At 40.7% G+C, this 15,860-nt stretch overlaps 1 protein-coding gene across 1 annotated transcript in view; it reads left to right on the top strand.

Annotated features, from left to right (window-relative positions):
• Positions 1 to 2,685: 2,685 nt before the first annotated feature.
• The window catches only part of sema3e (sema domain, immunoglobulin domain (Ig), short basic domain, secreted, (semaphorin) 3E), a gene marked incomplete at both ends in the record, with an annotated part of 39,921 nt that continues 26,746 nt past the window's right edge, over positions 2,686 to 15,860 (top strand). Inside the window, one exon of the mRNA XM_083893895.1 lies at positions 2,686 to 2,803. Within this exon, the coding sequence (XP_083750021.1) occupies positions 2,686 to 2,803 (118 nt within the window). The remainder of the gene's footprint in view (positions 2,804 to 15,860) is intronic.

Raw genomic sequence — 15,860 nt, 5'->3', positions numbered from 1 at the left:
CATCCCTCAGTGTCACCCTCGAGTTATTCATCCTTTTCATGACAGTCTGAGAACTGAGTACTGCCAAAGTCGCTTCTTCTTCTTCTTCATCCTCTTCCTCTTCTCAGATTGTCACATTTTTGGTAATAATGGTTCAATACAACTCCTGCGTCCTATACTGATATCACAACTTTTAGGATGTACCAATACCAGTAACCCTCTCCCTAATCCAGTCCAATACAGATAGAGCTTTCAGATATAAGGTAGATGAAATTTCCTATCAAAGTAGCCACTGCAAACCAGACCAAAGGCAGACGAGGGAATTGCATCTTCCTTGTTTGATTGTGTTTTGGTGATTTTTGCTGTGGTTGATTGTGCATATACTTGGACAGAAAAGATGTAACGTTGTGTGTAAGCTGTACCCTTAATCCGAAAATGTGCTCTGTCAAACAAAACTATCAGACCTGACAGAGTGAGTGTTTGTTTAAGTACAGCGACAGCACAGGGGCTCCTTTTTCTGTAGAGTAGAACAAGTAGAATTCACCTCTGAAACTTTCTGTGGATGCCTCTTTGTGTTTTCAGTCCAACATATTCCAACATGTTTGTAGTGATTGTAGTCTCTTTACTAGTGCAATGCTGCATTTTAATTGAGATAAAATTGCTTATCATGTGGGCATTCCATCACCCATTACTCTGTTGACTTTTGTTTTTTGCAGTTAAAACGCTCTAGAAAGCCTCATTATTGATCATTCAAACTATTAATACAAGAAAAAGAGACGTTATCAATGAAAAAATAAACAATAATTCCAATATTAGGGGTCAGCATGTCTCAGTGTTGGTGTCACCACTCATGACACAGAGAAACAGATGTATTTCAAAGGACATTGCAGAAGACAGAGACAGACGCCTTTCTGCACGGGTAACTGGACGCCTCTGGGACTTTCCTCAGGGATATACTGTATGTGTGAATGCTGTGTGTGTGTGTGTGTGTGTGTGTGTGTGTGTGTGTGCGTGTGTGTGTGTGTGCGTGTTTTAGCTAATCAGATTCCAAAAACTGTGGACAAGCTTGAGACAGAATAAGACAGCAAAGACACAGCACAAGACGTGTGTCAGTGACCTCAACATGTAACACAATACTTTTTATTAGTTGTATAATTGTACCTCGCACACACATAATACACATAATACTAAAGTAAACAGACACACAGAATTTAGTCTCAGGGAGAGAGAACGAAAGACAAAAACAGAAGAAAAACATCAAAGAAGAAGCTGCTGGACAGGAAGACAGGCTAATAACTAGGTTTTACAGTAATGAGGTTGTGTGAATGATGGCTAGACAGATAAACAGAGGGAGAGATTAAAAGCAAATCACCATGAAATAACCTTGTACATTAAAATCCATGGTAACAGTGATAATGAATATCTGTGAGGAAACACAAGTAACACAAGTGAAAAGGAAAAAGAAGTGCAAGAGTTTAGAGGCTGAAAAACCTTGGCTGAGGTCCATGTTAATGCAGCAGAGGTAAAGGAGCAAAAGGGAGTGGATGAGGAGAAGGAGGGTGAGGGAGAGAAGTGAGAGGTGGTCTGCACACTGACACAAGTGGCAGTATTAAATACTTTTGTTGGAGGAAAAGCTGGGGGTGACTCTTATAAAGTGCATCCAGGGGAAACGCAGCCCACTTAATCCAGCTGCCTGGGAGGGTGAGAGAAGTCTCAAGACAATCTAAAGGGAGGAGTGGACAATTTCCAGCAGCCTCACAAACGCAGACACGCACATGTTCCCCACATTACTAACCGCTCACAGAGAGAGACGTTTCCTCACACACAAACACATGCACACCACACCAGGGCAGCTGGCCTCTGCTCAGATCAGGAGCTGTGGGCAGAAACTCATCTGAAGTGACTCACTGAGGTTAGGATCCTCCCTGATTGCTCAAGCAAGAGCAGAGTTTTAGCAGCCAGAGCAACACTACCCTCCTCAGAGAGAGAGAGCAGAGAGACCACACGCCAGGCACGAGGCTACCCACTCCCTCCCCTCTCCCACTCTGCCTTTTCCTGGGCTCCTGTCCAGAGAATGACTTCAGTTCCAGTGGACACAAGAGGAGGAATACAGCCTCAAGATTTAGTGCAGCAGCTCTGACTGCCTGTCTGCTTGGACAACCAGACATCTTTCTTGGATGCATTTTGAGTTACTGATTGATTGATTTTTAAAAAAAAATGATATATCTATATCAGGACTAATATTGGATCTGAGCTTGGGCAGACAGACAGACAGACAAACAAAAACAGACGGACTGACATATGGAGAGAGAGCAGTGGGCACTGCGGCGTGAATCTAGCAACTGGACTTCTCTTCTCCCTGCTTACTAAGTCCAAGCAAGGATAATAGCCAAAGCTCTTGCCTTGTGTCCACTGAGGCAGTGGGTGGATGCAGTTTTCAGCAGACTGCTATAGGGGAGAGTGGAGACTGTATAGAAGCTATAGAAGAGACAACATCCAGTTCATCCACACCTTTGTGATCATCTGAATATGGACCTTTACATCCATGTGGACTCTTGCTGGGCTGAGACTTTTTTTTAAAGGACTGGATGCAGGAACTTTGTCTATTCCTCTTTCATTGACACTGCTGCTCCGCATGCTGAGTGGACTTGCTTGCTTTTTGTGCAGATGAGCGTGGAGTGTGTGTGTATCTCACTGAAGATGATTATGATGGCAGAGTGCAGAGGGACTGTGTATCTGACACTGATGCTGATGTATCCTGTTCTGCTTTGTTTGCCTCACACAGCCCACGGCATCTACCCAAGGATACGGCTCTCAAACAAAGGTAAGAAATACCCAGTTGCGAGTGTATCTGTCATCGCTCTCGGCTACGAATACGTGATATTGCACTGTGTTGCACCATTGAAAATTAAAAGGCAAGGCAGCCTTCAGGTGATGCAGCCAGTGTAGTTTCAGTTAAAACTCAAGATTTGAACTCTGCTTTTCTCAATGCAAAACAGTATTTCTTGATTAAATACGTGCTATATAGTACTAGATAATTGGCATTAATACTGCATGTGCAACCATATAAAAAGTAAATTATTTGAAGGCAGAAAGAAACTTATTGTGAGCAACAAACTGGGCCTCAATACAATTTTTCGAGTTGTAATTTACATCTGTTTGTATGCTTGTTTTTTTTGTTTGTTTTTTTGTTCATTTTTGATATCAGTTCCAGTGATTTTGACCAGCATCAGACCAATACCAAGCACTGTATTGACTCATTTGTGGTGGTTTTGTTTTATTGTGGCAGACAGAAGTATATTCATGTCTGATTTGATTCTGAACTATCACTCATTTTCCTGAAAACTTGTAGGTAAAGTAACTATTCATGATTGCATGGCTTTACTAAGCCACATTAGTACCAGTTATCAGTTTTAATGTTGTGGTAAATCTGTTTGTTTTAGACTGAGAGGGTGGAAAAAAGTCACCATGTAAGTATATTACTGTATGGACAAAAACAAAATGTCATCATAACTATTCTGAGTTTTGCTCTAGAGAAAAAACCTGCTAATTGTAGGGTTTTCTTCTTGAACTTCTTTATGGACAGAAAACAACAGACACTCACAGCAATGATGTGTTGTCTCAATAGTGTCCAGCCCTACATGCAGCATTGGATTCACGAGGAGCAACTTCAACCACTGACATTGTCATTGTTGGGCCCACGGTTGGTGTAGTGGTTAGCACTCTCGCCTTTGCAGCAAGAACGCCTGAGTTCCTGGGTTCAAGAGCCTTTCTGCAAGGAGTTTGCATGTTCTCCCCGTGTGTATGTGGGTTTTCACCGGGTCGAAAAAACATGCTATGTATGTATGAATGATTGTGGTGGTCGGAGGGGACGTTTGGCGCACATTGGCAGCCACGCTTCCATCAGTCTGCTCCAGAGCAGCTGTGGCTACACGTAGCTTACCACCACCACCAGTGAGAATGTGTTGATTAATAATTAATAATAGCCAATTTGTAAAGCGCTTTGGGTTTCTAGAAAAGCGCTCTAGAAATGTAATGAATAATAATAATAATGTACATGATTTGTTCACTCTGCTAATGTTTAAAGAGCATCCTTCAAAGTTTGTTTTGGTCCCTTGGCCATGGTGGCTGACAATTTACAATGTTGCTTTCTGTCATGGAATGGTGGTGGAAAGATCGAGTTGTTTTTAAGTTATGGGAATAGATAAGACTGTGTGTGTCTGAGTGAGAGAGAGAGAGAGAGAGAGAGAGAGAGAGAGAGAGAGAGAGAGAGAGAGAGAGAGAGAAAGGTGTTTACTTGTGTGGGAGTGTGATATAGACATGCAGTGGTATGCAAACTGATTCTCGTGTGTCTCTTAGACAGTAATGGGGGTTTTATCTGTTCAGATAAAACTCTTTAAGATCTTCAATCTTTTTTTTTTTTCTCACAGTCTCTTTGGTCTTTATAGCAACAGAGGGTGGCGATTCACCATAAGCCTGTTAGTCATGGTTGAATATAGGTGTGGAATGTGGATGGTCAATAACTTATGAATACAGTGCTGTGAGTCTCTTATGAGAGTTGACAATTCTGGTTCATTGGTTACATCTGTGAGGAGGGTTTGTTTGTTTTATGAAGAAGTGCTGACTGGCCCTACTTCACATTTGTCAATAAGTTGTCAAATATAAATATACACCGGAATGTATGTGAAGTATAAACAGAAATTAGAAGTAAAAAGAAAGAAAAAAGACTGGGACTTCTGCATGCGTTGACTTCATATATCAACAAAAGTAAGCAATTCAGAGTTGATGTGCATAGTCATAAATGCCACATAAATATCTGTTGTGGTTGTACTCTATACATCATGCAGTTCAGGCACAGCCTGAAGGCAAAGCAGCAACAATGATTGACATCCCACTTCTTCTGTGTCGCTCCCTCTCTTCTCTTATACATGTTAAGGCTAGCACACAGTGCTATGAAAAGGCTGCACTTGAATCCTATCATTATGGAATGAAAACCATCTAAGCCTTAATATATGCCTCACGGGCTGCGCCGGTGGTTTTTTTCACGCATGCACGCACACACACACACACACAAAAACACACACCATTCAGTTAAAAAAAAAGAAAAAAAATCAAATCACACTGTACACACACGCAATTACACCCACATAGACTGACGCATGCACAGGTGAAATTGTGTGAATTCTTCACATGCTGCTGACTTGGCTGTATTTCAGGGAGATAGAGAAAGAGGTGGTTTTTAATTGTTTGCCCTTGGAGGTAAAAAAATATATATGTATAATATCTAGAATCAGGACAGGGTGGTAAAAAATAGATTCTCCGCTTTGAGAGAACGTTTGACAAATGGACTTCAAAGATAATAACAATCATTACAAGTCCCAAATTTATGGATTACTCTTCTCTTACCTCATCAAGGCTACAGTTAAATTGTTCTGTTTTTGGTCATTCTACTTCTATACAGATTAAAATAAATGTACAATTTATGTCTATTATAATATGAAGTAGTTAATATTTCAATGGTGCTCCATCAGGATTAAACTATTACACCAAATATTGAACTTGAACCATTACTCCCAGTGCAAACTCCCACATTCTGATGTAAATGGAATGCAGAGCGTTGGGTGTCATGTGAGTCATTTTGTTTACACCTTCAGGTAAAAGGCGGCAGGATCGGTGTTCACTGCACACTTCAAATCCATCAAAATCAATATCAATGTATACGGATGCTGACAGACTGAATATAACTTACCCTTTGCATGCCCCCGTAATGCTTTGATTTGCGCAATCTTCAACATAATGTCGTGTACTGTAAGTAACTGCGTACATTCTCCTATTATACAGTTCGAGCACTACTCACCTCGACCCAACTCTCTCTCAGTTTTCTTTGCTTTTGTGATGTTGAGACTTCTAGCAACTGATTGGTCAGATTGGTTGTCACTGGATGAGTCACGAGTGTGACTTCAGACCCAGGAATCGACAAATACACCGTGGTCCACCCATGAGGTGCAGAAGAAGAATGTGACATGACATATTTTTAACCTGCTTCTGATGATGCATGGATTACAAATCTCAGGAAAAAGGTCAGTTTATCTTTCTGCTGGTTTCTCGAAGTACATTCCAGTGTTACCCTTATGTGTTACAGATCTCTGCATGCTTTGATGTTAGCCTCACTTGGCACACAGTGTGAGCATATGATTTAGTCTGTCTTTCACCTATCCCCCAAGTTCTTGTGTAGACCAGTGAAGATATTTTTTCCCAAAATACTTTTAATTCACTTTTATACCAGTCATCCATTCATTTGAAAATACCCTCAATTAACTTCCATCCATCCATCCATTATCTACCGCTTCATCCTCCACCAGAAGGTCGCGGGGGGTGCTGTGCCTATCTCAGCAGACAATTGGGCGATAGGCGGGGTACACCATGGACAGTTCGCCAGTCCATCACAGGGCCACATATAGAGACAAACAACCATTCACTCACACACTCACACCTACGGTCAATTTAGAGTGACCAATTCACCTAATCCCCATATCGCATGTTTTTGGACTGTGGGAGGAAGCCGGAGAACCCGGAGAAAACCCACACACACGGGGGGAGAACATGCAAACTCCTTGCAGAAAGGCCCTTGTTCCGAAGTTGTTCCAAATGGGCTCGAACCCATGAACCCGGGTCTTCTTGCTGCAAAGGCAAGAGTGCTAACCACTACACCAACCGTGGGCCCCCTCAATTAACTTGGATGGTAAAAACAAGTATGACCCAAATCACATAGTGTAAGTTACAATTACATACTCTACAATTTTTTTAAAAATCAGACTATGCCCATAGTACTGTAGCTGGTCATACGTTTAATTTGCTTGGACCTGTTAAACTTTAATCCTGCTCCTTATTATGGTAAGAAATATAGTTTGTTTTGCAATATTTGTGTAACCTTGGACACAGATCCGTGGGCCTTGTATGCGTCTGGTCCAGCAGCTTCCTTTGAATCTCAATGCCTGTGAAGCAAAATCAGCTTCTAATTTAAGTCAACCATCAATTCTGCCGTTGTACCATGAACTTGGCTGCATCTCAACAGGCTGCAAAAACGTTATGCTGCTGCATCCTTTAGTATAGTGACTAATGTTGTTGTCATTGTGCAAATTCATTTTGATGGACATGGTTTAAGCCCTGACTCTGCTCGACTACATGCCAAAATGTCCTTGGGCAAGACACATAACCCCAAGTTGCTATGCCGACAATGGGTATTATAGATGTGTGATGGAAAAAGTTCTGCCTAGGTATAGATGTGCTGTGTGAATATGGGTGTGAATGGGTAAATGACCTATGATGTAAAGCATGAGTGGTCAACAACACCCTATATAAATACAGACCATTTACCAAATATTCCTGTAAAATCTGTAATTTCAGTTGAGTGGTGTTTCTTTTTGATAATTCATCATAATTTAGTGAAGCTTAAAGTCTAACCCTACCAAAATAACTAGCTGTGCAGTACCTCTGCTGGCAGTGTGGAGCCACATCAACCAAAAAGAGATGAATATATCAGCATAAAAAAGGTAAAAAAAGACTATCTGTGGTGTCACTGCTTTTTGCAAAAAAAATATTTCTACTTGGGAAAAGAAAAATTCCAAAATTGTCTCACATTCCTGAAAAATGACAAGTGTTGGCTTGTTATTATTGCGGACAAGCTTGCATGGCTTTTCTCACTAGTTGTGTTAGAAAGAGCAAACACCTGGAACAACACATGACCCTTCCGCAGTCATTAAATTGGTGGTTTTTTTTCTCCTGTGTTTTCCAGCATCATGTTTACATAAAAGCAACAGTCATTTATTGTACATGACTTTTTGTTCTTCTAACAACAACATAAATGAGTGGGGACATGAAGCTTTGCAATTACACTGCCTCCACATCTTACTGCAGCATCTTTCTATAAAATTGTGAGTTTCATGCAAACAGGAGCTGAAGTGTGAATACAGGGATTAGTCAGGTAGCAATTACCCCACAAAAGCCCCTCTTTTGAGCTCTAGTTTCTAGACCTTCCTCTCCAGACGAGAATATTTTTTACGACCTTGAAATGATGAGACTCTTCTCAGGGTTAAAGGAGGACTACAGCCTAAAGATGTCCCAGAATTAAAGTACCTTTTTATCGGTGTATACGTAACGTTTAACAAATTGGACTTTGGTCAAAACGGTAGATGTACGCCTTATTAATCAGCTGCGAAATGAAGGGTTAATGTGATACGATAAATCACAACCCTGGAAAAAAAAGGATAAAACAAAAAAACATCTCAACCCCTCTCCCCTCCACTATAAACTCACCTCACACTCATCTCTTGCTTTCTCATTTTGTCTGTGTACATCACAGCATACTTTTTTTTTCTCTGTCCCATTGTATTGTGTGTGCTCTCAAGATCATTAATGAGATGTCCAGAGGGGAAGGCAGCTGGTGAAAGTCTAATATCCTTTCTGACCTTTTCCCAGTGACATGGCCCATGGAGAGGAGTTAAGTTAATCACATGGGAAAAGGAGGGAAGATGCACAGATTGTTTGAGTCTTCAGAGACTGTATAGCCAAGCTATGACAAAGGGAGGGGAGAGGATAAAGGATGACAAGTGCAGTGAGCAATTCAAGACGGACAATTCCACTGGGATTTTGTTGTATATTGCAGCTTGGCAGTTAAAAGCAACGCTTATCTTCCCTTTTTTATTTCACTGCACAAAATGGTGAGGGACCACAGATGATACTGAGCAGGATAAGTGTGCATCTGGAGGAAATCTGTGAGGTAAATTAAATTCTGACTGCACTACAGAATATGTAAACATTTCTTTTTCACCACATCCTTAGTCATTCTTTTCTTCTGTGCCTTACGTGGATCAGATTGCCATATTTAATCACAGTAAAATCATGATATACAGCCCAGCACTGACACACGGTAAGCCCACATCAATAGCTAATTCATTATAGTGCATGTACGCCCTGTAATGAATTGTATGCTTGAGGTATAGTTTACGGGGATACATTTTTGAGAGCATATTAAAAGTACTGCATGTAAATTCATCAGCTAATTCAGCAATTAAACTTAATGTATTTAGCACTTTTTATTCATATAAAATGCAATACAATGTGGGTCATGTAAAAACAATCCACACACAGTTTTCCAATATGGAGACAGTATAACATTATTAGTTAAAAAAAATAAAAACCCAGAAAATATAATAAATGAGCTGAATTCAACTTAGTAATTAAAGCTGCAGTGTGTAACATTTGGTGATTGTTGTTAATGTTGATTAATGTTAGTTGTATCCTTCACTAAACAGACGCTGTCCTGACGGAGAGTTTGTGTGTATACAGCTGTAGCCCAGGGGCGGAAACGGATTCAAGAAATGTTTATCAATCATGTTTATTTGAGCACTAGAATTCACTTCTGAAACTGTTCATGGGCGCGTCTGTGTTTTCAGTCTCACTCCAACCTGTTTTGCAGCCATATCACTTTACTAGCACAATGTTGCTGTTGCCTCTGTCTGTCTTGACATAAAACAAATCACTTCCTGTGTGCAGTGTGGGAATGTGAACAGGGCAAATTGAGCTCTAAATCCTGCTAGCGAAAGCCATCAGCACATCAGCATTGTGTGAACTGATTTGACAATGGTTTGAATCCTATAGCTTTTACTGTCTTACATAAGCACGACAAAATGTATCCTGATCTTTTAACATGTCGCTAAGATTTAACACATCTGAACTTGTTAAATGGGACTCTCCATGTTGAATTTTAATAAGCTGCCAATTCTGTAATCTGGATCAAATCTCGAAGTATTGTCTGAGTGTCCTATCCTGTGTACAAAATGTTGATGGTGGCATTACTTGAAAATGTGATCTTTTTTGTAACGACATCAGCTGGTAGATTCTTACCTAAATTTAATGGGACAATGCTTGGGTGATCACCTAAAATTCAGATTTAGTCGTCAAAAACTGTCAACAGGAAATTCTTACAAACCCACGGTGATAAAAACACAATGTCCTTATATACTGTAAATAAAGAGATAAATGGATCAGAATTAAAATAAAAGCCACACCAGTCCTGAGTCCCTGATTGTCACAGGCATTTTTCTGATTAGAATCATTTATAATATCACATTATATCATTGTTAAAGGGAAACAAATGTTTGCTTCCTCCCGGTTCATCCATCATCCAATGTGGCTTTAATTTTGCTTCATACTTAGGACTTGAGTGCACAAGGCTACATTGCAACATTGGCAACACTCCACCCTTAAGAGCTCTCACTTAGTCCTTGTTGGCACAGTCCTTCTATATTTTTGTCCTTTCTTAAGTGCAGCTCACTCCAATAATGTTTTTTATGCTCTTTTTCAATACAAATTCCATTACCTACGAAGTGCACACAGGCTTATTTCCCAGGAAATATGAAGCTGTGTATACCACAATGTTTATTATCTTGACATTAAATGATTGCCTGGTACTGCAATTGATCAAATTGTGGCAGTAAATTTGATTTGTGTTTCCTTGGGGTTTGTTTTTATGATCTCAACGGGTGCATTAGAAATCATAGGTGCATTTTCTTTGACAAAACATAAATGTTCCCTCATTGCTGTGAAGAGACCTATAATCAGGTTGCTAATGCACACACGTAAACACAAGTGTGGGAGTGTGGGAAAACAGTGTTGCCGTTCATGCACAAAGCAGAGATCACAAAGTGTATTTTGCAAATCTGCCCAGACATCTCAGCACCAGTCAGAGAGACGATGAAAGTGTCTGTCTTGAGGGAGCTATTTTTCTCCAAGTTTTCCATTTGAAGTGGGATCTCCTTAGTGTCCTTAGTTCAGATGCTGATGGTGGAACACACCTTAGCTTGCGGGTAAAGAGCCCTCACCAGCTGCCGATGGGAAAAGGGGAGTAAAGGGGAGGACAGGGGGAAATGCGGAAATCCCCTCTTTCCTTTCCTGAGCTTTAGCAATGATGGTCTGTGATGGCTGTGCATAATGACAGAGGAGAAACCTTTGAAATGGCATTGTGTGCTCTGAAGCATCTCTTAGAGTATAATCAGGACATCCACCAAATGTATTTAACTGTGACTGCAGTCAGGTGGAATTAAAGGTGCTGTCTGTAAAGCACTTTTGATTCCTTTTATGTTCCACATACTGTTTTATTTGAAAATGTTGCTGCTCTATTTGTGTGGGTAAAATACCACTGGTGGCCCATTGGCCCAAACTGGCCCACCAACATTAGAACCTGGCATGGCAGATGATATAAAAAAATCCCAAAAATACTCTCTTAGGGTGTTTTTTCAATCATTTGCCTATCTTCACAAAAACGTCAGAATTCAGAGCCTTCTCGGAAAAAAATATGAAGTGAAAGAGGACTCAAAGACCGTAAAAAATAACTATTTCCAGATGTTCGACTCAAAGAAGAAGCAGCCATTCTCACAACAAAAGGGGACAAGTTTGTTAAGAGCATTTCTTGACATTTTATTCTTGTCATCTCAACAACATCCACGTTATCACCAGGTGACTATTGTTAGCTTCAATAACTTCATGTAGCAACAGTATCAACAATGGTTACTTTTTTAAAAACAATACATTTACTAAGATTGGACGGTTTAGATTAGATCAGTCCCAGTTTCAATATAATGGGTATGCAGCAATATACATTCTGAATGGTCCAATCACAATGCTAAGTACACATCTGAACACATCCATCCATTTATCCATCAACAACCATTTATCTGAGATCTGATCACGGAGATAGCAGCTCTCAGCAGGGGACCCCAGACTTCCCTTTCCCTGGGATCCCCAAGGGACTCCCTAGCCAGAGAGGAGATATCTCTTAACCTAGTCCTTGGTCTGCCCTTAGGTCTACTGAGTTGGGCGTGCCAGGGAAAACTCCCCAGGGAGCCGCCCCTGGTGGCATCCTTACCAGGTGCCTGAACCACCTGGTAAGGATGGTTCAGGATCCTTTCCACGCAAAGGAACAGTGGCTCCACCCTGAGACCCTCCCAGATGGCTAGATGGCTGAGCTGAGACTGAGAGAACCCAAGATCTGGTCCTGCTATGTTGTTCTTTCGGTCATTACCGAATGCTCATGACCACTCACCATGTGATGGGTATGACTGAAAGAACAACATTGTGGTAAAAGACTGCTGGTTATGGAATCACGATCATTAAAACCCCTTAGGTTCCTCTATGAAACAGAGACCTGGACTTTTAAAATATGAGGCTGCAGAGTTTCCAGACGTCACTGACCCTGTCCACAACTGGTTTTAACATCCATGAGGTGCCATAGGGTGAGTTGCACGAGTTATAGCTGTGTTTTTTGTTGTTTTGTGAATAGGTCTTAGTTGTGTCAACTATTGTGTTTGTGTTTATAAATGGGTTGTATCAATGAAAAATTAATAATTCCTCCTCCATTTGTGCCCCCACGTTTTGAGGAGTAAAAAGGATTGATAACGACAATACTGGCCAGTATAGGAATGGTATCAGATTTTAAATTTTGCAGTACAGCACACCCCCACTAAGCACACGTCTGAACAGACCCAATGAGTCCTGATTGCGACTTCAAATCTGATCACAAGGTGATTTGAGGATGAATGTGGCTACAATCCTGTGCTGAATGAAGGCAATCTGTTCCCAGGATGGATTACACACTATCTTATCAGCTGACATCCTCCAACCTGCTGCATTTCTAGCTATACTGTGTAAATATCAACACAAATCAACACACAATGTGTTCTTCTAACTGCTGAATCATATTACATGTTAAAGCAGCGTGAGTAGTGCTTTCATAAGAGTACTGCTCCTCCTGACTTGTCTCCATCTCTCTCTCTCTTGCACAGCCTCAGATGCACACACACTTACACACAAACCACAGACAGTGAGAGGCACGGGGAAGTGAGTCAGTGAGTAATCTTAAGTAGATGGGACGATGGGGTACATTGGGATTTTAATTATATTGATATTAAAACTGCGTATTGACACCGATACATATTATTACTCTGAATTATACTTTTTCACAATTTGGTGCTGAGGACACCTGAATATAGAGATGTGGCAGATTGAGAAAGAGTGTACCTCTTCACTCACTTCCAGAGTCGAGGCACTTCTGTTTAATACCAATGAACTTTACTGAAGTTCAGGGCTGTAAAGCTCACAATCATCTTGGTACCAGCCCTGTGGCATCAGCTGTTTATCTTTTTTTCCTAGTCATGTTTCTAGTCATGTTGTATTAAATGCTAACTGTCTGGAACGACAGGAGTGACATTTACATTTACTCTTCCATCAGTCTGTATACACATGCACAGTTTAATCAAGCAAAGGTGGTAGTCTGACTAAGATAGGCAAAAGGACAACTTGCCTGGTCTGAGTATACATGAAGAGGAGAAAACCGATTCATTGGCCGTGTACGTCTGACTCTGCTTCTATAAGCTATTGGATCAGTTTCCTGTTGACCTTTACGTCACAGAAAAAAAAAAAAAAAACAGCGAACGGCGAGTTGGATTGGGCTGTGGTTCTGTATGTTTCATACCTGCTGTACACACTAATCCTGATACAAATACCATACCTACCTACCATAGCTTTTGTGGTTACTGTGTTGTCCGAAGAAAGACGCTGCCTCATGATTTCCAGCAACAGTTATGCAACAATTGTTGCAAGTATGTTATTTGTACTAAAACAAGCTTGTCTAATCCACAAGAACAGATAACAAGATCGAAGTTAGTTCTGGCCAGAACAAGTGCAGAACTCATTTCAAATTTCTGGCCAGTCACACAATAGTTGTCGGACACCACACAAGAATAATGGTCTGCCCAAATGATGTGTCAAGAACAAGCTGCAAGAACTCCCAAATGAGAGAGAACACATTTTTCTGTTCTCTGTTAGCAGCAGCACAGATTTTTCCTTAGCTACAGCAGTCAAGTTTTTGTTTTTTTACAGTGTTGTTTTTTAAGTGTACCGTGGGGTTTCAAGTACCAGTTTACTCACAACTACGCTGACATGATACACGTTGTTTTGTTTTTGCTAAATTCAGCATAGGGAGCCCAAACATTTGAGTGCTGGAATGCCAAAGTGCCAAAGTGTCACCTGTGAGAACATCACAGGCCCAGAAAAACTGTTTTATTGGCCAGATCCAGGGCCATATGTTGCCCATGTGTGATATAAGAGCATGTTAATCAGATCTTAGGACAGATGCTAATACCAGGTCTGAACGGGGACGTAGTCTCAGGCATTTCCAAATAGATCTGGGGAGTAACTTTACCCCACACATGGGGAAAAGTGAAAAATCCACAAAGAGGTCGTCCTCTCTGCTTGTGAGGTTAGGCTGTCTGACAGTCAGTAAATTCCTCCAAAAATATTCACGAGGTCATGAGACAAAGGTGATGTCAGTACCGCGAATGACAGCAAGTTAGTAAAGACAACATTGCTGACAGCATGTTTGTATTTATTTTTAACCACATTGTATACTTCTCTTTCATGGTTTATTGGTTGCTTTCTTTTTTCATTGGATATAATTTTTCAGAGCTCAAAGTGTTAGTTAATATATTGCGAGTGAACATTGTTCACGAATCCTCACATTATTTTGGATACACTTCATAATTTTCTTTCTTGCTTTCTTCTGCATTTTGTCTTATTTATCAAATGAGAATGATTAGCAAAATTACTTATTACATGTTTGTGTCTTTGTTTTTTATAACTGGGAAGATATTTTATGCATATTGGCGTGTTCCTGTGTGCATCTCACATAGTAAATCAGCTGTCTCCCATCATTAGGAAGTAAAATGCTTGATGTCTGCTCAGCCAATTACTTCAGCTAGCTTTTTTTAAAATCTGTCATCAAAATTAGTGATGGCAGAATGGACTTCACATAAGGAAGAAGACAGTTGTTTGGAAGAGCAGTTACTTTCCGAGTGGAATGATGAATGATATAGAGGACTCTTCTTGATTTAAGTTCAGCGTCACTCAGAGGGGACTGTGGGAAGCTGGAGGGTAGACAGCCTGTGTGCGTGTGTGTTTAAGAGAGAGAATCATGCTTTGTATGTGGATTATAATAACAGGAAGCATGTCTGAGCCGTGGCAGAACACCATTGCCACACCCCCCTCTGCCACCTAACCACCCCAGATCTCAAATAAACAGTCATCTGTCTCCAACACTGAAATATTAACAGCAACAAAATGCGTACAGTCACCTCCTCCTCTGTTGATACCTAATCCCCCCCCCCCCCCAGAAAGTGCATCCTGTGGCTGTGAGTAATCCAGGAAAATAGGACAAGCACTCAGGGTTGAAGATCAAGTATCACTTAAAATATACAAGTGCTAAATAACAATACATTCATGACCTGCATGTAAAAACACGTTGGCAAGACTAGTTGAAGGGACGTATACCTGATAGTGGTATACATTTGCATTGAAGGAAAAAAATGTTCAGTTGGGCTTACAGACATCCACAGAAAACCATGGTCATGTGTTAATCATGGGTATTCAGGTCAGTGCAACCCTTAAATTCTTCTCCACATCAACCCATGCTCTCCCTGAAGCCCACAGAGCACAGATGTGATGTGTATCAGATTTGATAGGCAAAACCTGATGTGTTTGAAACGTGTGTGTACGCAAGCTTTTGAGGAAACTATTTTTGATGAAATAGGATTTCAAAATCACCTAAAGCAACACTAACAGAGAGCTGTTCCCACTGGTAAAGAAAAGCCATTAATTCCCAGGAGCATAGCTTACGATAGTGTATAGATTAGTGTATTGTCATTCAAATTATGCCAGTTTTCGCAGTCCAGCTTTTTTTGTTATGAATACCATACCTGACAAATCAGCCTCAAGCTCCAGGTGAATGTTGAAATAAGCTGGATTGTCGGAACAAGCCAGTGACACAA

The sequence above is a fragment of the Microchirus variegatus genome (assembly GCF_963457635.1).
Source record: "Microchirus variegatus genome assembly, chromosome: 8".
In the NCBI taxonomy this organism is placed as follows: domain Eukaryota; kingdom Metazoa; phylum Chordata; class Actinopteri; order Pleuronectiformes; family Soleidae; genus Microchirus; species Microchirus variegatus.
The sequence above is the reverse complement of the archived record's forward strand: the minus strand, read 5'-3'. Positions and strand labels throughout refer to the sequence as shown.